General features: G+C 41.9%; 1 protein-coding gene across 1 annotated transcript in view; it reads left to right on the forward strand.

The window, feature by feature from the left end:
• Window positions 1–2,002: 2,002 nt before the first annotated feature.
• Window positions 2,003–20,774, forward strand: part of SULF1 (sulfatase 1) — a 63,715-nt gene continuing 44,943 nt past the window's right edge. The window contains exons 1-4 of the mRNA XM_010285276.1: window positions 2,003–2,163; window positions 2,486–2,720; window positions 8,286–8,525; window positions 19,768–19,919. Of these exons, the coding sequence (XP_010283578.1) occupies window positions 2,549–2,720; window positions 8,286–8,525; window positions 19,768–19,919 (564 nt within the window). The 5' untranslated portion in view covers window positions 2,003–2,163; window positions 2,486–2,548. The remainder of the gene's footprint in view (window positions 2,164–2,485; window positions 2,721–8,285; window positions 8,526–19,767; window positions 19,920–20,774) is intronic.

The raw sequence follows: 20,774 nt of genomic DNA on the forward strand, positions 1-20,774 counted from the left end.
CCTAAGGTGGCCCCAACTTGCTAAAGCAGAAGGATTTCTTAAAACCAGTATAGCTCAAAGAGGATGAAATGAAGAATACTTGTTAATGTTCATTTGGATTAGTGTAGATTTTATTAGCACTGAGGTGTAATTGTCAGGAACTTGCAGTTTCGTACTCTAGGGGATTATTCAAACACGCTGGTGCCAATGTTTGCTCAGTGCCGTCAGGATGACTGCGCTTTCTGGGTCAACATTGTCTGAAAAAGTTTGCTGTACGGTACAACTGAGGTAAGAAACTAAACATTGAGTCTCACTTCACGTAGCCTTTCATGCTTTGTGAGGTGAGTCAAAGTTTTGCTATTTAAAGATCAGACATTTAGAGAAATTGTATTTCTGCTTTTGCACCAAAAGCATGTGGTGTCTGTCGTCTGTCAGAAGGCTGACTTCTCCGGTAACCCTGGTCTTTGGGGCTTTTGTCAACTTTTCTGTGACTTAGAACAAATACATGGAAATAGAAGTTTTTTTAAAAGTCAGTCCAGGCTAATTACAGACTTCCAGTTTACTTATCTGAATGTTGTATAATCACCGAAATGGCATTTAACGTTAAATGCCAATCCCCTGTATTGGCTTTGCAGTGCTCTAATGTTAGTCAGAGGCTGGACTCTGTCTGTTGGTGCAGAGACAATGAAAGACAGGATTTCTCCGCAACAGACACTTGGATTTTCCTTTTAAAGACGTTCACACTCTTCTGGTGTAATTACAGCCTGCCAGAGTGAGGAGCATGAAACTGTTTAGCTTGCGAAGCTTAAAATAAAAGGTGTATGCGAAAACAAGAACACGATCCTTTTTCTAGCAGTCCAGCACCAAGTCCCATCCCCTCCCTCTCCTGTGGCTTCTTTCCCCGAATTTTAGAACACCTTCCTATTAACGCATTTTTAGGTGAGTGATGGGGCTCTTTTTGTCTTCTATGTTGCTCCCATTAAACTATTTCTGCTTATTAATCTGTTTGTAGTTAATGTTGCATGTCTGAATATGAAGTCTTAGGTGTGGGTGCACAGATCTCCTCCAGCCTAATTATATAATGTGCACCCCAGTTCCCAGGCAGGCTCCCCCTTGGGCAGACCTCTTGAAAGTTCTTGGGCTGGGGTGGTTTTGTGGGGGCTTTTTATTGACCAGTGTCACCGTGTTTTATCCATAGTCCCAAAATAAAAACAGAAGGAATGTACGTGGCAGGTCAGTACCCTGGAGGGAGCAGGCATGACTCCGCGGTTTCTTTCCACACCTTCCTTTTTGCCCCTAGATATCGTCTCCCTTCCTTTGTGTAACAGGATGGTTTTGTGGAGCTTCAGTCAGTATATGCCAAAAATGCTAAGGTGTAAGTGGCTACCCATCGCTCCCCAGGCCAGTCAGTCATTTTCAGTCACAGGTTTAAATCTGCTGCAGCAAAGCCAAGCCTCTGTGCTTGCATCAGGTCTTACAAAAGCAAAGTTGTTGACTGACAGGCATGGAGAGGGGGTTCTGGTAACGTACTGAGCCGAGTCTGGAAGCGGAGTATCGAGGACAAGGCTGTGCCAAAGGTACTGTGCATTATCGATGAGGCACTCGGGTCTGTCGTTGATTGATTGAGGGACAGTTACGCTCTTTCACAATGCTGGGTAAGATCATCTGGACTGTCACTTAATACGAGCTTTCTTGTCAGTGGGAAGATGACTTTTCACGTAGTGATCGAATGCAGATTGCAAATGACAGCCATGCTCTGCCCTCTGCTTTGTAAGGGTTTAGTCACTCGTGCAGGTGAGTTAACCTAAAATAGCTTTATTGCTTGCCAGGTGCCATACATTGGAATTAACCCTTATTCTCAGAATCTCAGGCTGACTATAACTGTTGGAAAAGCACCTGCATTTGAGGACGTGATATTTATGTCCTTTAGCAGCCACGGTGCCATCTAACTGCTGCATAGGTGTGGTATTAAATTAAGCAGGGGACCTGAGAGGAATGCAAATTTTTCCAACTCTTTTCTTTCAGGAGAGAAAGAAGCTGTAACAAACAGTTCTGGGGACTTTGAAGCACAGCCACAGCACTGAGGTCTTTGACTGACAAGCTTCTGCTTTCTCCTTCTTACAGGGCTCCTCCTACAGATGTTCTGAACACGTCTGCATCCCAGCGATTTCTTACTGCACCCAGGTACTGAATGTAAGGAACAAGCTGCATAAAAAGAAGTGTGGGGTGTAGGAGAAGGAGCACTGTGCGGAGTATACCAGAAGTCATGCCTGTACAAAATGCAGGCAGTGGCATGGCTTCAAACAAAAATTATTTGAGAAAGCGTAGTTGCATAATGACCGAGTTTATTCTTAGAAAATGACAGAATAAAGCTCTTATTCAACAGTATGGCTTATAATCATGTTAAATGGTATGTGTCAGGCTTGACTACCCTAAGTGTCATCCTTTCACTGTGTGACTGGGAGTTTATTTATTGCTTGAACAGAATTTCTTTTCCTTCCTGCAGGTCTTGAAAACTAGAGCTCGGGCACTTCTGGATCTGTCTTTTCATTGAAATACTGGAACTACTATGAAGTCCTCTTGGTTTGCACTCATCTTGGCAGTGCTCAGTATTGAACTGCTAACAAGTCACTGTTCCACCGTCAAGTCCCCGAGGTTCAGAGGACGTGTGCAGCAGGAGCGAAAAAATATCAGACCAAATATCATCCTTGTACTCACAGATGATCAAGACGTGGAGCTAGGTGAGAAACTATTGTTATTTGCTACTTCATTTTGTCACATGTCTTTCAGTAATTTCTGCTGAGCAGAAAGTACTTTAAATTCAGAGAAGGTACCGGTCCTGGAACAATATCAGAATGTGGGACAAGTTTGGAAAATTAGTTAACAGATATTATTGAATAGCATTCATCACGTTTAATTACAGGAAATAGATGCTTAGCAAAATCCACCATGGAAGGTTTTAATCACCACCATAAAATGATTTAATAACACATGCAAGGACATACAGGTGAAAGACTTGCGTCGAGAGCCCTTTTTCACTTTGTGACTTTCTGTAGCATTTAAAAATTTGAGCCTTATGAGGCTAACCTTTCCCTCAGTGTTGTACAGGTGAGTATCTATATTCTCCACGTATTTGTCACATACATGTATGTCACCTGACATGTTTATGCACATAGACAAACTGGTCTGGTTTCAGGACATAAGCTTAATATTTCTACGAATTATTAAAATGTCTAAAATTCATCTGCTTTAAAACTATGTTGTGTGTAGAAAAATAGGATAGTTTTGCTTTCACAAGTATGCTGAATATTTGAGCACAACCTGGACATACCAGCCAGAAGTGATTTTCACATATTTTTCTTAAGGTGGAAAAAGTTAAAACACTTGGATGATGTTCCAGGAGGCCTTTGAATGTTTTCCATTAAGTAAGTTAGAAAGATATTAATGGTAGTTATGCATATAACTGATTTTTTTGGTTCACTGCCCAAATTGAAAAATCAAGGAGAGAAAGAGGATCATTTTAAGTTACCCCCAAGCAAATATTTCCGTTTTGGGGGTGGCAGGTAAGATCAAAAAGGTGAAAAAATGGCAAATTGATTTGAAATGAAATCTTGCATTCTTAGTGGTTTTTAATGAAAGACATATTTTTAATAAAAGTAGACTGAATTTCTAAACAAAATGCCATATGACAATGAAAAATCAAAATACTTGATTTCAGAAAACTTATAACAAAATAGTTCATTTGTTCTAAAATCACACACTTTCAGCCAGAAAGTTGTAGATAAAAAGTGGTCTAGATGTAAAAGCAATCCTTTAGTTGCTGGCATTTTTGTATTTGTCATGATGCAATAATAATTTTCACAGTCCTTCATGGTTTTGAGAACATAATTAATAAACTGTCTTTTGTGACTGAGAGTTAGTGCTTTTATGCAGCAGAGCTCCAAGACCAGGCCTTTAGATCTGAGCACATCTTATCTTTTTTCTTTCTCGCTCTTTCAGACATCTGCTCTGTTTAGCCATGCTGTGTAATGAATGGCTATTTCTGGCTCTATTTTTGGCCTAAAATACAGCTATTACATTAGGAATGCATTCCTTCTCGATAGAGTCGTTCTGAAAATTTCGTTAAAAGGGTCAAGACCATTTTGTGGTTAGAAAGAGCCTACTTTCTCCAGGGCACTGGGGAAGGTAGGTCAGCAGACACATGCCTCTGAACAACGTTACTGACCTGCTGTCTTCAGTCTTGTGAGGGGGTTTGCAAGTGGTGAAAGAGGAGGAAGGGTGTGGCAAGCCACTTTCTTCATATTGTGGAGCTCCTCTCTTTGAAAGCTGCTCTGGATGTTCACAGGATGCTCTGGCTCCTATTAGCAAGCTTTGAGCAATAGCCTGGATGTGTACGCATCCCCACTGCATCGGATGAAGATACAGGTTTCCCCTTTTCATAGATCATTTCACAGGAAACAGGATTCAGCCCCAAGGCTTACTGTACTGTATTATTCACACTTCTGCTAATAAATCATTCTGCTTATTTGAAAAGTAAAACCATACTCTTTTCCATGTGTGGATTATCCCCTCGCCCTTCAGTGATTCCTGAGAAAAATCTGAAGTTTCAGAACAGTCAGTGGGAAGTAACACTTTCTGCCACAAACAGAATAAATCTTAGGCATGGCTATCCAAAAATCACAAGACTGAAAGTCTCTCAATATGGATTATTTGCTATTGTATTCCCAGCATGAACATTTCTAAAAGCTTTTCTAAATGAATGCTTGAATATAAAAGCATATAAGGTACTTTATAGACTTCAGTCAGGAAGGATTTGCCTCTAGAGCATGTATAAGCATTGAACCAAAATATCCAGCTGCCTGAGTGCAAATGATATACAGGGGAGTTATCCAAAGTAAAATTTGCAAGAAGCAGAGAGCTCGCATTTAGTTAGTGCTCAAAGCATAGAAGTATGCCCATCTTCATATCGATCCGCACCATCCCCTTGAGTTTGGCATTCTGAATGCAAAGAAGTTCAACAGAGCTGCTGTTTCATGCAACTTATCAGATAAAACCCAGAAATTGCTCCACAACCCCAGTCAATTCCTATCTATGCTGGGAGGAATGTGGCACAGAGGAAGCATCAGCTGGTGGATGGGCAACTTAAGCAGTATGAAGCAGCCTGGCCCACAGCTCTTGAAGAAACTCAGCAAGTACTTGGGCTCAGAAGCTGGGAAATGACTGGTTAAATTGTGCCTCAGTGCACTTTCTTTTTCCAACCGAGATCCTGAGGGTAGAAAAATAACTGCCCAACACTGAGGCAAATGGGCATCTTGCTCAAGGCGAAGCACCAGAACCCAGAACTGCCCAGAACTGCTGCCCACCTGCAGACAACGTACTGCTGCTCTTCAAGACAGTGGCCCCAGCTCCCACTGAGGTCAGGTCTTTAGTCCGTTCAGGCATGAATGCAGGTATTTCCAATTTTTTGCTCACTCTTTAGTCTTTCCCCCTGTCCTCCAGCTTCTCTATCACTTGCACACATCAGTACCTCAAACCATGACCCTCAAATCATTCTTGTAATCCTTACCATGAATAATAGCTTGTATAATGTCAGAAAGGAGTCAGGACTAATGACTACGTTGGTAGTTCCAGTGTTTCTAACCCAGAGCCCTTTGAGATGTCAGAGAAGTGGGAAAAGGTTTAAAAAAAAAAAAGTGGGAAAAATCCATTTGAGACAATTACTTTTTTCTGTACCCCTGTTTACAGCCTGGTGCACCACCCAGTGAAGTCCATATAAACCATCCACTGAGTACTGCAGATCACAGGATCATCTAGACACATTATACCAGGCTTTTTTCCTGATTTGCTTTCCATCTTCACTAGAAATTTCAAAGCACTTAACAACACGAGCTGAAAAAATGGGGATATGTGCTGAGATCTGAGAAAGTCCATCACCTTCCTGGGGCCTTGCTTATAACCCAAATAAAGACAAGGTGGCTCTAGTCATCCCTTTGTAGAGATGTCCACCTGTGTTACACCTGGATGAAAATCCACAGCAACTTTAAGACTTGTGATAAAACCTTCATTACCAAAATTATTTCTTGATACATACGAATAGACTGAGAGATGACACCGAATTTCTCGCCTGACAAAACTTGCTAGTGTCTGTGTCCAAAGTGTATCTGGTTCCCCTCAGGTGCTCCGCAACTGGTCACGTAGAGCGCGAGCATCCTGCTGTCAGACCGCGCCTGAGTACGTGTGCCCTGAAGACTGTGGGCCAGATGGTAAAGAGCACGAGCTGTGAAGAGAGCTACAGACAGCAAAGATTATAACTTATATCAGCAAGTTTTATCTCCCACTTATGTTTTGTTTTCCAAATGAGGAAGTCTCACCTGCTTTGAAGTGCCTATTCCAGAATTTCCAGAGGGGCTAAATCTATTACCAGTGTCAGTAAGTGCATACCTGGAGGAAAAACTTACTCATAAACAGCAGGTTTGCAAGAGCAGAGGGCTGACCAAGCAGAGGAATGAGGAAGCGCTCTAACAGCTGCTCATTTATAATGCATAGAGGCATGAAAGTGCACATCAGCTCTGCTGCTGTTACCGTGCATTAGCGTACCTGACCAGCGCCCTTTCCATCCGAGGACCTACAAGCACTTTACAGCTGAGCTCTCAGTAATAAACTGTGACATTTCAAAAATGGGAGATCTATGGCCAAAAAAAAACCCCAGAACAAAAACTGATAAGAAAAAGCCAGCCTGGGGTCTGAGATAGAGACATGTAGAGTGAGGATGATCTCCCATTTGACTTTTACTCAACAGCTCAGTGAAATGCTCCCACTCATGCAAATGGAGACCTTTTGTGTTCAGCGACCTCTCAGTTACTCTCCTACTTCTCTATATCTCTAAACACATGGGTTTTGTCTGTTCAGGAAAGCATGAATGCAGACGCTCTGCATTTAGAAAAGAGGGACTGTGAAAGAGGAAGAGTCCAAAATGATGGTGACTTATATGCAGGGTGTTAAATGTATCCTTAAAGATACAGGCGTTGGCACTGCACCAGGAAATGCTGAGGAGCTATCTGCCTCTTCCTTTTTTTAATCAAACAATTTTGATGCAAAATATTTCATAGTCAGCCCTGACTCCTTAGCCTCAAAACAAAACAGAGCATGCTTAACTTTAACTAGTAAAATAATCTGTAAGATTTTACTGCTTACACCTAGAGTTGAGCCTCCTTGGCAGTTTTGTGGTTTTACAGACATGTCTTTCATGATTAAAATATTTATTTTTTTTAATTTGGTTTTCAAGTGACCCAAACAAAGCCACAAAGAAAAACTCTTATTGTATCAATGGAATCAATGCATTTAAATTTAAGCCCACTGCTGTCAACTCTGCAAAATGAATTGTAAAAACAAAGGAAAAAAAGAAAGTAGAATTCCAGAAACCCCTTCTTATCATCAAAATTGTGCAAGTATTACAATCCACAAACACGTTTCCTGGATGCATACTGCCATATCCACGGTTCACCCTGACCCTTCAGTCTCTGCCCTTCTGGATAACAGAGAGAGCAAATTTTGAGCTGCTCAATCTTTCTGCAGTCTGAAATCTGCAAGCTCTGCCTGTCTCACCTTGTTTTTCATGAAGATGTTTTGAAGGATGCAAAAAATGTCTTTGTTCTTTAAACTGGATCAATACAGTTTCTTGAGAAAGGTGCTGAATTTTGCCAATATTTTTGCATACAGATTAATTGCTAAAAGCTGATTTTGAGCATAGTGCTTCAGTATTGGAGCCTGGCATGCTGATCAAGGGAAACTTTCCTCTAGAAAAATTATTACTGAAGTGTCTCTCCTCCTTTATCTCTCACTCCCTCCCTTACCTTCATCCTCTCTCTCTCCTCTCTTTCTGACAATCTGATAAAATGGAAAGAATTGTAACAGATTATTAGTAATCTCAGAATTTTACATATTTTACTGGAACATTGACTAATGTCTGTGTAACACGCTGTTTTCCTACAGCAGTGTTTGAAGAACTATTGATCTATAAATTTGATACGGCTCTAAAGCTTTAACATTGTATTTCTAGATTAGCCTGTATTTTAATTTTGTTTTGAAGCCTGAGAAAAATGTATTTCTGGAGTCCTGAAAAATATTTTTGGTGATATAATAAAAATCTTATGTTTTCTCCTAAAATTACCTAAGCTACGGAGTAGTACAGACTGATCTCCAAAGGCAAGCTAATCACCGATACTTTACTTTCAACGGCATAGTAACAGCCAATATATTCTAACTATTTTTTGCAGCACGGTGATGATCAGTACCTCTTGTTGCAGGGTCCTTACAAGTGATGAATAAAACCAGAAGGATTATGGAGAATGGAGGGGCATCTTTTATCAATGCATTTGTAACCACCCCGATGTGCTGCCCATCGCGGTCCTCCATGCTGACCGGGAAGTATGTGCACAACCACAACATATACACCAACAACGAAAACTGCTCTTCTCCCTCATGGCAGGCTACTCACGAGCCACGTACCTTCGCCGTATATCTTAATAACACTGGGTATAGAACAGGTAAGAGACAAACCAGTAGCAGTTCTTTGTTTAAAGTGAAGATGACAGATATTCAGTGGGTCTCAAATCGCTGCCTAAAATGAAGCGACTATTGTCCCAAATTAGGTTTACAGAGCAGAGGTTTCGTGTTATGGAGAGGGAGGGGAGTACTGCCCGCTAACAGTAGACCCGCAGCTAACAGCCACGTCAAGAAACTCACTTGTAATGGAGCGGCATATTTTCACGTTTGGATGTCCCAGGTGGGAAATAAGCTGTTGGGCAGTTACACCTAGTGCAAAAGAGGTGCATTTTAGTGGCATTGTGGGTCTGAACTGGCAGTTCCAGCCGTGATTATGGTCAGTATTATGGCCTGCTTGCGGGCAGCTGCTAACAGTTATGGAAGAAGATGTCAGGGCCAGGCTAGGGACTGGTGCCAAGGACCTCACAGGAGCGAAGTGCCTGTCATGGGAGTGAAACAAGGTGAATGGTATAATTTAAACTTTGCCATGGGGCGATATTTCATTTGCATTTTCTGAAAATGAATAGAAACATGCCTTTAAGAAGGATTGTTCTGCTGTGCACCAATAAGATTTGACAGTTTTCTTGTAAATTCCTGGTGGTTTTCCGTAGTCAGGAGATCCCTTTCCTGTCTACAAAGAACTCTTCTTATTCCTCTCGTCTGTGCTTCTGCTTGATGTAAAACCTGATTCATTTCTGCATCACCTATCCCCTAAGATTCAATCTGTAGACACGTTAGGCTCCAGACTGACTTCCCTTTCGCAAGGTACAGGAGTTGTGCGAGGTCATCAGGGTGCAATTTGTCCAGAAATGTCGTTCGACTACAAAGACTCCCCTTTACAGGACCAACGAGGCACAGATCTCAGTGCCAACTGCGTTCCGTACAATGTAATGGGCAGCAAAAAAATTTGTTTCTATCAGCGACTTAAGCACAAGAACGAATCGCTTTCAAAACACATAGCAGGCGAATGTCTCCATGCTGTCTGCTTGTCCTAATTCTCTTAATGCTGCTATATCCAATGCCTTAAATTTATCTGCCTGTTTGCCATCTTTTCTTCACCACACAGCTTGCTCTTTTTTCTTCCATCTCTCTGTATCTATAGTTCTGGAGAGCTTCTACATCCTGTTTAAAAAGCAAAAGCAGATAAATATTTAACTTCTTTGGACCTGGTGTTGGCTCTGACACATGCGCTGAATAGTACTTCAGTCTCTATTAAGCTGGTTTCAGTGAAGTTGCCATCTGAGTACAGTGCTGCTAAACCTGAATAAGGGTCAGCATCAAGGCTTTGGAGGAGAAAAAGAGGGGAGAGAGAATTGACAATAACTGCTAGAAAAGGTGCTGAATTTGCCCTAAAATATAAGCTTTGTCTTATGGCTTATGTCTCAGAAATCCTTTATGCTTGGTTGATGGCTGCTTCATGTGGGACCTGGCTTTCCTGTTCCTAAAAAATTTGGTATTTTATTGATTTATAATACTAATACTTGATTTATAATCCTAATACTTGCACAAGTGAATGCCCCATGCATAAACTGGACAGCTCTGTCACTAGCCCTTTCTGCCCGTCTGAGGGTAAACACTCTGCTTTGGGTATATCTTCTGTACTGCCATGTATTATGAAGGCGTGTGGAGATGTCTACTAAATGCAGACTTGGCCCTATTAAATGGAAAGGAAAAAGGTGTCAAAAGAAAAGGAAAATGGAAAAAAGCCCTCCAAAGGCAGACAGAGAGAGCACTAGCCCTAAAACTCTTAGGGCAGTTGAGTTTTAACAAAGGACAGGAAGGAGAAAAAGGAAATGGAAACAAATGAAAATACTTGTACAAAACCCTGATTCTGACCAAGGTACATTGTTTGACCCTATAATAATATGACCTTAAAGAATTTATCCATTTACTTTTTCTAAGATGAGCCTACCTTCTAATTACCCCACAATTATTTTTGAAGTGGCAGCTTAATTAACAGCAGAGCTTATAATACATTTTTCAAGGACAGTGTTGCCTCATTAAAAACTCATCAAAAGTCCACTAACCAACTAATAATCTACACTTCACAGCTAGAGAGTTTAGTAAAATTGTAATTACTCAAAAATACCTGGGAGTCAAGAATAATTGGGAGTGGAAAAGAGGGAACTGGGGAGAGAGAGTGACTGCATACCACATAGGCTAGTCGTGACGCTGTGCTGATATTGCAGACACTGTGGGTATTTACCCTATGCATTTCTCTGTGTTTTGAGAGGAAATCAGTATCTTCCTCAGTGGGAAACTGAGGCAGAGAAAGAGAAGTGAGTGACCCAAGGCCACTCACAGTTTGGTGGCAGTCCTGATAAGGGACTCCAGGGAGCCCCCGTCCAGATGAGACAATGTGCAATACCTCCAACATGGTTCTCCATTCAAAATGATGAGGATTTGACCCTCACTTTTGCACAAGGTCAAATTATTATATAAGCCAGTGGGAATAAGGGGCCAGGGGAGTGATCGTTCCCAACATCTATAAAGTGTGTGCTGTCTAAACCTGCCACAGCCTTAACTAAAACCTCAGTTGATCACATGTGATCAACTCTGGAGTTCTTCAGTGAGAAGAGACATTTGTTTTAATTACATAGGCTCCGGCTGCTCATATTGGGGAAGAAAAAGGGTCGCTCTGTAATCACTTTGATTGTGATTACAAAAAAAAGCTTGAGAAGTTTTCTTTCATCTTGTAGTTTTTAATGTCAGTAGACATCCCTTCAGCTATTTAGATTCAGAAATATTATTTATAAGATTATTAGATGCAGGAGTTAGAGGTTTTGCTTTGTGCTTTCCAAAGTATTGGCTAGTTATTTGCTGTTCTTTCAGTCCTCCCTGCAGTACTGTTGAGGTCTCTTATTTTCTTTACCTTCTCGTGTTCTGTCCCAGCCCTGCAGCACAGAGCCTTGCCTCTCAGATGTGCCCGTCGGTGTTGTCAGTTCACACTGCCATTCACCTACACCAACACAAAGGAAAACTCCAGGCGTGCACCACCTCAGCCTTGGCTTCCCCCCGTAGGAAAGGAGGATTGTGCTGCATCTTAATAACTAAGCAGTAGTCGAGCATTATCTTAGTATTTTAGAAGACAGTCATGACAGCAGCACAGCCAGTATCTGGGAGACATAAATATAATAATAATTTTATTGTTAAATAGTGTGTCACACTTTGTATTCTGCAGGATTTTACATTTTTACCAGCTGAAGTTTCATCTCTTTGCAAATATGAAGAGAAATGTACGTTTAAAATTCTCACCCTGGCTTAAGACACATATGCTTTCAGAGCCCTCTCTGCTTAGTGATGCCTTGTAGAATTGCTACCTTCTAATCCTCGCTCCTCTTAGCCCTTCACAGCCAGCGTAACTGTGCAGGAGAGAACAGGAATCTGCCCTGGCTCAGCAACCGCTGACAGCCTCACAGCAACATGCCAAACTCAAGACCAGGCTCTCCTCTTATGGAATCCTACCTGAAAGGACAGAGGACACCAAATTAGCCAATTATTTGCTTACATTTTTTTAGAATTGTCTTTGGGAAGATGTATTTCCCAATATTTTATTTCTTGCCTAGAAGTATCAACCGGTCAGAGTAACATTCAGGTTTCATGCATGCAAATGCTTGCATATGTAGAACTCAAAACTTAAGAAGTGACTGGACATCAAGATGTCACTGTCATCTGGCATGTTTTCACATTGGTCACAGACTTATGTGTAGTGATGAACAGAAATGGTCACTTGCTTGACATCTAGTTAATATGCTTAACAGTTCACATCAGCTTCTGATGCGTGTCAGTTGATATCTGTCACTTATGGGCACATTTGTTAGTGTAGTGACCAAAGAATTACTAAAATGCCAAGATGTCAGGAGACTGAAAGCTAAGGAGTATTTAAATCTGTGCACCATTCCCTTCTGACACACGGGGACAAGTTAATCTTTCATAAAGGGAGCAAAAGTTATGCCTCCTGAAGGTGTGGGCAGACAATACGTTTCCTCTGGAGGCAAAGCCAGTGAGTTTCCTGTTCACAGCCTTACAGTACAATTCACTGCCAGCACATGCTATTTTTAATCTGCATCGTTTCAGTGACCTAATTTGTATCCTGCCTCATGCACCCTTTCAAAACAGAGGGGGTGACAGAATAAGACACAGGGATGGGAATGAGTGAGCAGGGAATGAGTCCTGGTTTTCAGAATATTTCTGAAGTGAAAATAAAGAAAGAGAAAGAGAGAGCGCGTTAAGCTTTCAGGTTCATTCTGAATTGGTATGAAAAAGGACAGGGAGCATCAAACATAATTTCACTTGTAAATTTTTTAAATAATTAAAAATATGCCTCACTTTTCAGAATAAAATTGCACTTTCAGTCAAACTAGGAAATGTATAAATAAAAGTGAAATATGCTGAATATATTAAAATAGTCCACAAAAAGTGACATGTAGAAGAGGGAAAAGGCCACAAAGGATAACATGAAGGATTTTCTATTCTATGGTATCATGTGAAGTGAAACTTTTTTTTTTCTGTCCATGAAAAACCACAGTATGTCTGCCTACTTATGCTTAAAACAGAATTCTGTGCTATTAAATGTTGCACAGAAACCTGTACACTAAAAGATTTTTAGTAAAGTTATGCATTCAAGTGCTTCATTTAGGAAAATCTGGGTAGAATATTGTCTGTGCAACTATTTAATCTCTTGTTCATGTAGCTGAATGGTAGTCTTTAACTACTTAATAACATACCACTTTTTGTAGGGTTAAATTTCCTTGGTTTAAAAAAATACACCAGTTCTATCAAGAAGCATTATGCTGGCATCTGCATCAGCAAGGATGGAGGTTTCAGATCTGTAAAACTCTACTGCTTTCTTACCGAGTTACTGAGTGGCTTTTTCTCACATATATGGGGACTGGGGAGGGGCAGCTATAGGTTTTCAGGTGTCTGATGAAAGTAAGGCACCACTGAGACTCAGGAGTCCTTTCCAGGCGTTGTTGTGTCCCCCTCACTGTCCAAAAGTGTACATTCTTCTGCGCTTCTGGCTCCCTTCATCCTACCGCATTAGGCAGAGCAATCCCCATTCTTCAGTTTTCTCATCCCAGTTTTCTGTCCCTGCCAGACCTCACCTCATTTTCTGCCCTGAGCCTTGTCCCTCAGCCTGTCTGTCCTCATGTTGTTCCCATCCTCCCTCCCCTCCCGGCATCCAGTCAGTCCTTGACAGACACGTCCTGTTCCCACCACTTAGCGTTAGCGATCTCCTTTCCAAACCTGCTCAGCAAATCTGCTTCTCCAACTCCCTTCGCCTTGTCAGTCGGTTTCTCCCTCCTTTCTGCACTCACTGTCCAGTTTCTTGGTTGACCTTGCCAGTCCCGCGCTCCCAAGCCCCCACTGCTTTCCCCCCTCTCTCAGCTCCTTTGCTGGATCGCCTGTTGTTCCCCAAACAGCTTGTCCTCATCTGGTCACCTCCCTCCCCCTGCATTTCAATCAACTTTCTCCCACATGACACCACTCCCCTTGGGAATAAAGTCCCAAGGTGCCCAGATCCCCAGCACAGGCAAACTTCAAGGCTCTTTTCAAAACTGAGCAAACTTTGGACAGATTTTCACCAGGTTAATGAAAGATGCCTCCTTGACAGAGAGAGTCCATCATGTCTTTGGCAGAGTGCATGCTCTCAACGCAGAGCATGGAAGTGCTATCAAATGAAAGCTCGCATAATTTTTTTCAGATGTTAAACATAATTCCTTTTCCATTACTGCAGTTCTCAAAGATGGCTACTGTTTGGGCTAAGAAGTTTCAAAAAATTCAGCCTGAGGCAGACATCCAGTGTGGAAAATTTCAGTCCAAGTATAAGAAAGTTATAAGCAACTGAAAACAGGGTCTTATAATGAGAAGTGTCAGACAACATCAATACTGGAAAGTGCTACCAGCTTGGCCTATAATACAGGCTTTGTTAAAGACATCACACAGGCTGATTGCTGTATCGAGTTATAGGCTAATGCCTTTTGCAACTGCTGAGTTATAAAATCTTTGATTTTCTTTTTGGTTACAATGGTAAACCTGGCAACAACTGGGAAAGACCCACAAATCTGGAGAAAAAGCAGAAAACCTGAGGTTTTCTACTGCGGTTAAGTTACAAGACTGGGAACTGCGAAATCTGAATAATATTCTTGGCAATGCCACAGGTTTCCTGCATGACTTAGGTCTAGCTAAAGCTTAACCTCTCAGTGCCTCAGTTTCCTCACCGCATTTTTGGGACAGTGCTTATTTCGTTTCCTAGGCAGTGCTGGCGTACTGACCTGGCTTTCTGCACTTCAGTGACGTGATACACTAACCCTCTGTAATTTTTCAATAGAAGGAAAAAAATCAAACTTCTCGGGTTTGAATCTATCACTTGCATAATGGGAAGAAAACAAGGAGGAATTTACTGGAATAATCCGGAAGTTGCAGTTTTGTTGGGCTCTGTCCCCAGAAGCACAGAATCACTGTGTGTCAGCCCTGAAATGTCATATAAACAGTGCTTTGCAACTCCTGTAAATGGTTTCCTGACTTTGTAAAAGGAAGTGGGTTGTCTACTTAAAGCTCTTGTCTGGGTCACGGTGACTAAACCCTACTGCAATATGCCTTTTTAAAGGTTTGCATTTGTCTTAAATCGGAAACATTCCCATAAACCTCAACAAATAACGAGGGCGTAGAACATAATATACGTCCTTTGATCCGTGGAAGTGCAGAGGTGTCTCGCCAGTAGATGTAGCCCAGTTCACCTGTACGTTAATCCACTAATACTGACAGGAGTTAGGGGACTAATTCTATTGTGTAATACTGTAAACATTAGTCATAAATGCTTGTAGAAAATACTGGGGGAAAAAAGTACTGGGAATTACGAGAATTTGAATCGCCTTCAGCTATAAATATCCTGGCTTCAAACTCCATAGGTCTCCTGGGTCAAATTCTCGTTGTCTTGCACTTATTGCAATCCCCCTGGATCTCTTGGTCCACTTCAGGACTCATTAGCTAATTGCTAAAGGGAAAACAAAAACCTATATTAAGGCATCTATTCTTGTTAGGTACCAAACGTGTATTTTTTGCACCCACTTCCGAGAAACATAGATGTCTGTATAGCTGTTCACCATGCCATGTGTTGTTGTTTGCATAAACTTAATTGAACATACTTGCACAGAATACAATTATTCTGATTAAAAAGTAACAATGTGTCCTGGGAACAGTTAGCAAAACTGCCAGAATGCAGATAAAACCTGTCTTATTAAAATGCAAAAATTGGCATTTATCTTTCCTGTTACCCCTTTGGGGGCCATTACATGCAATAATGAAAAGATGTCCCTTGAAATGGCATTACTTTTTAATGAGGCTTTTACCCATTGAGTCATAATCTCCATTTTATTAATTATAAGCAGAAATGGCTTCCTAAGCCCTGTAACTGCTGAGTGCAAATGGCTTCTAAAGCTAAGCATTCCCAGTCAGTACTCAGACTTGGGTGATTCAGCAAGTGTTGGCCTACAGATAAGTTAAGGATGTGGGTTCATTCTACAAGCCAAGCATGTGAAGATCCAGCAAGGACATTTGCACATCACAATGTCAGCTCCTGGGCAGTTCCGTGACATGTTCCATAGTGCTTTAATTGTTCACAATCCTCTGGTTAACAAAAAACAACTAGGACACCCATCGTGATTACTTGCTGATTATTATTTGGCCCCATGGAGACTACTTTGCTTTCTTTTCACTCTGGCACTTGTCTTCACTCAGAGTGTGAAGTGCCAGACACTAACTGCTGGCACTGGGCTCCAGCTCTGACTCACTTGCCCTAACCTATACTCAGGGGTACTCAGAAAACCCCACAGCAAAGGGACCACACTCTTGTGTTTCAGTAAAAGCCTGGCTTTTCCCTTCATCTGTCTAATTACTCATATCCTCCTGAGCTTTTGACCAACAAACCACTCTTGGTTAAAGCAATTTGGCAAATGTGATCCATTATCACGGCTACCACTGCTTCTACTAGAATTCAGAGCTTTGCTATACATTTGACAGGGGAACTGCTTTATTCTGCAACAGGGGGAAACATCTATTTCTGCAAACTGTCACTCAAGGAGCTGCTTAAAACTTGACAGGTCTGAGATTATTTTTATGATAAAATACTAAATCATTGCCAACACAAAGGTGAATGGTTCAAGCTGTCAATCTGAAGTCTCATAACATGCACTGAAATATGGGGTTCAGGGGGCCAAAGGGGAGCTAACAAAACATTATTAAAGTTAGAAAATTAAGTAATCTAAAGCAAGGAAATTCCAAGATGAATTGGCCCCCACCAGCTCCAAGCCTCCCTCTCCTTTTCTAAGTTCAGTTTATCTTTTCTTGTCCTTATGCCCCAGGTCATTTCATCTCTGCATTTTATGCTGGTGGCTTTCTCTCAGGTAATGCCTGAATATCAAAAGAGCAAAGAGAGAAGGAGAGAAAGAACCTGATTGTTCTTTGTTTTAGTGCCAAAACTGAAACTCTGGGGACTTTCTCAGGTCCATAAAGGAACACCCTATGGTAACATTAAACTGAGAAGTTCTAGTAAGCCTTTCCTGATCATCTGTGTGCTACAGTTTTTCAGAGTCTGTCCATTTTGAGACAGATTTTCATAGCCACCTCTGTTATTTACAAAGGCAATACATCAAAACCAAGAGACACTAGAGCTTCTTAGAGAAAAGCTTGCCAATTATTTTTAAATGGGCAAACTCATTTATTTTTCCCCAGCCTTTTTCTTGGAAATTGCTGGACTGTTTGGCTAAAATGTTCCATAGAGCAAAATGCAGTCTGAGTCAGATAGCATGGAAACTATCATCACTAATGACTGAAGTTTGGCAGGACTGTAAATAACAGAGTTCAGGTCTCAGTATTAGTCAATCTTAATTATAGGTGGGGCTATCAAACCATCCTACATGATAAATTGCCGTAACTTCCATTTCACAGCTTGAAAGCCTCTGATCTTTGTGGGAGGCATGTTGGCAGTAGAGTCCTTTGCAGATGAGCTCAGCATGCGGAGGTTCCTCAAGGTCACGCAGTAGCTGCTGGTGGATCTGGGATGGCATTCAGGAGGGCTGACTTCAGATCTCCCTTGTAACCACAGACTGTCCTTGGGTTTGCTTGACTCGGTAATGCTTCCTCTCTCTCAGTCACATCACTCTCACATACTTTTCTTCACTGTTGTCTCTCACTGACTTCTCTTTACCTTCCCACAGTATTTGAGCCTTTACCCTTACACATTCCCTGGACATCTGACTCCCTGAGAGTTTAACACTGTTTGGCTGCCTTAGAGGAGAGGTATGGTTTCCATTCTGGGAGGCAACAGTGCTGGGCACGTATTCCCTCCCCACAGTCACCCTCCTCACCTCAAACTTCTTGACTTCTGGTTGGCCTCAGGAGAAAAAAAGGAGAGAGGCTGCATTGCTTTCTTAGTGGCTGTGGGAGGAAGAGCTGGAAGCCTGGTCTAGTGTCTGTAGGAATTGTTTATATATCACATTCCATGTGGTATAGGAAAGTAACATCATATATGACTGTAACCTCTGCTTAGTGACATTTGGCAGTTATATGTTTCGATTGCACCATATTTATGTTGCCTCAGACAAGTCTCAATTACAAACGTTTTGATTTTTCCACCAGTTTTCCCAGGAAGTTCACCATGCCCACATCAGTCAGATCTGAATTGTTTAAGCCTTTCCACAAGTGTGTTTTTTTGGTTAGATTGAATGTGTCTAGGTTGAATGTGAGGTTTTCCAAAGTGACTTCACTTCCTAGGAGGAAACAAGTACGGGGGTTTGACGTGTGTCCCGAAGCCCAGCTGAGGAAGCGACACTGGGCAGCAGCTCTCCGCGGGCAGGCCTGGCTGGCCAAGCCGGGGCCGGCAGCGAGGGCAGGGGCTGCGCACCACGAAGGGGTGCGGTGAGGTGGGCAGCTATTGCACAGAGGAGCCCTGTCCCTGCAAGGGGAGAGGTCTCTGCCTTTCGCTCCTCTTCAGGGGTGTCTCGTTCTATGAGCGCCGGGAGTACCTTTGTGCTGACTGCTGGGAACATGGGCGGCAGAACTGCTGGCACAGGGGCTTGTAAGCCTCAAGAAAATTAAAAATGCAAACAATGAAGTTACTCAGTTACCCCAGCAACTTGCTGGGACTGAGCCGGAGCTAGTAAATCCCTAAAACCCCAAGTCGCAGGCTCAGTCAAGTGTTTTGTCACCACACCACAAAATGGCCACAAAGTGTGGCCATTTCCACACTTTCCAGGCAGTGGAAAAGCAGAGCAGAGCCATCCAAACTGACTTTTTTATCCAGGCCAAAGACCATACACAAGCAGCTAAAGAGCTTCCATACTCATCTGTCCCTAGAAGCAACATGGCTGCATTTGCCAGGGTGCCATGCCAGCGGCAATCCGCCCTCCCAAAGCCAGCTGGCCAGCTTTTGGTTGTCTGTGTACCTTTGGCACAAGTGATTCACAACTCCCAGATAGCTGGGAGCCCGCTGCGTGGTGAGATTGTTTTTCTTTTTACTTTTTTTCCAGAGGAATTGGCAGGACCACCTGCAGACCCTCCTGGGCCCGACAGCAAAGGCTGAAAGTTTCAGCCTGAGTGGGTTCTGACTTGTCACCTGGAGCTAATGGAAAAAAATACACTCAGTTTGGCAGGCCAGGTAGAGGTAGCTGATCTTTGTCTCTTCATTAGTTTTGCCGTAGAGAAGCTGTGGTGGCAAAGCAGGGTGGGCATTCCCTCTTGCTCTACCCAAACATGGCCCAGCAGGACTAAGATCTGGACTTCCCAGACCTTTTATCAAACCAGCAAATGTAGCCAGGTTGCCAAGCCTAAACTTTCAAAAGTCAGAAGACGAGCTCTAAAACATCACAGGACTTGCTTAAAACCACAAGGTGTTTCTTAGATGTTTCCTCTGGGCACTGAGTTTTTATTACATTTTCAAGTGGAAACCAAAAGAAACATATTCATTCTAAAAAAAAAAACCTCAAAATATTTCACGTGAGATTCCAAAAGATTAAGAAGAAAACCTGAAGTCACAAAGGCTTTCTGCTCTCATAAAAATCTGGAAATAACTTATTTTAATTTCAAAATCCTTTAAAGTATAAAAGGAACATTTTTGATAAAGCAACTCTGACTCATTCTAACACATTTTATCTTCATTCATGCATGCTTTTGACTCAGACTAAAAGACTTGGATTGCAAAGCCTCATGTGTGTGTGTGTGTTGTTTTTTTTTTTACCTTCACAGCTTTTTTTGGGAAATACCTCAATGAATACAATGGCAGCTACATCCCTCCTGGGTGGAGAGAGTGGGTTGGATTAGTGAAGAACTCTCGCTTCTATAATTACACCATTTCTCGCAATGGTAACAAAGAGAAGCATGGATTTGATTATGCAAAGGTATTTTCCAGACACATAAATGTTGCACCATTAATCCATATAAAAATCACTTTCAGATAACTAGTTAACCAGGTAATTAATTAATTAACCAACTACAACTAAGAAATTTTAATTAACCAACTACAACTAAGAAATTGAGATGTCATTTTCTCTCCAGAGCAATTGCAGATGAATTTCCGCGTGAGAATATTAATCACGCAATGGAAGAAAGTTTCCAAGGGCTCTTCAGTGCAGCCTGGTGATTCCTCCCTCCCTCCCTCCCTCTGCTAGAAAGGGACGGTTCAGTGGCAGATGCCAATTGTAAACAAAGGCCATTCTCCCATATAATTGTGGCCCTTGCGCTACTGATCTTTAAAGTTAGCTGAGTGTTGTCAGTTATTACCCACATAAGAAACATTAGTTAATGCTGTTTTCCATTAGACAGTGCACACCAAAAAAAAAGCTGCGCATCTGTGGTATCAGGCTCCAGATATGGCTATGAGAATAGATAAGCGCGAGGACAGGGCCATTGGAAAACTTCAGAGCTTGTTCTGTGCTCTTGACAAAGTTTGGAAAGTATGCCAAGGTGACCTGCCCACCACCATGAAGTTTCTCGGAAAGGCTTAGGAGTGCAGATTGCAGACTTTCCAGCCTGCAAAAAGCAATCTGGAATTTCCTCAGACTGTAGCTCAAGGAAGATGATACAGATGTTGCAGCTGTGGTTTCTGACCCATGTAATGAGATTTTATTGGAAGCTCACAATGCCTGTTTCTGATTTCCCCACCCGTAGAAATTACATGATACTGATTATATATTTATACAGAGTAAAATAGAAAGAAAATAAAGAATATTGGTTAGTTATACATTCCTTACACA

The sequence above is a fragment of the Phaethon lepturus genome, unplaced genomic scaffold (assembly GCF_000687285.1).
Source record: "Phaethon lepturus isolate BGI_N335 unplaced genomic scaffold, ASM68728v1 scaffold1194, whole genome shotgun sequence".
Classification (NCBI taxonomy): Eukaryota; Metazoa; Chordata; class Aves; order Phaethontiformes; family Phaethontidae; genus Phaethon; species Phaethon lepturus.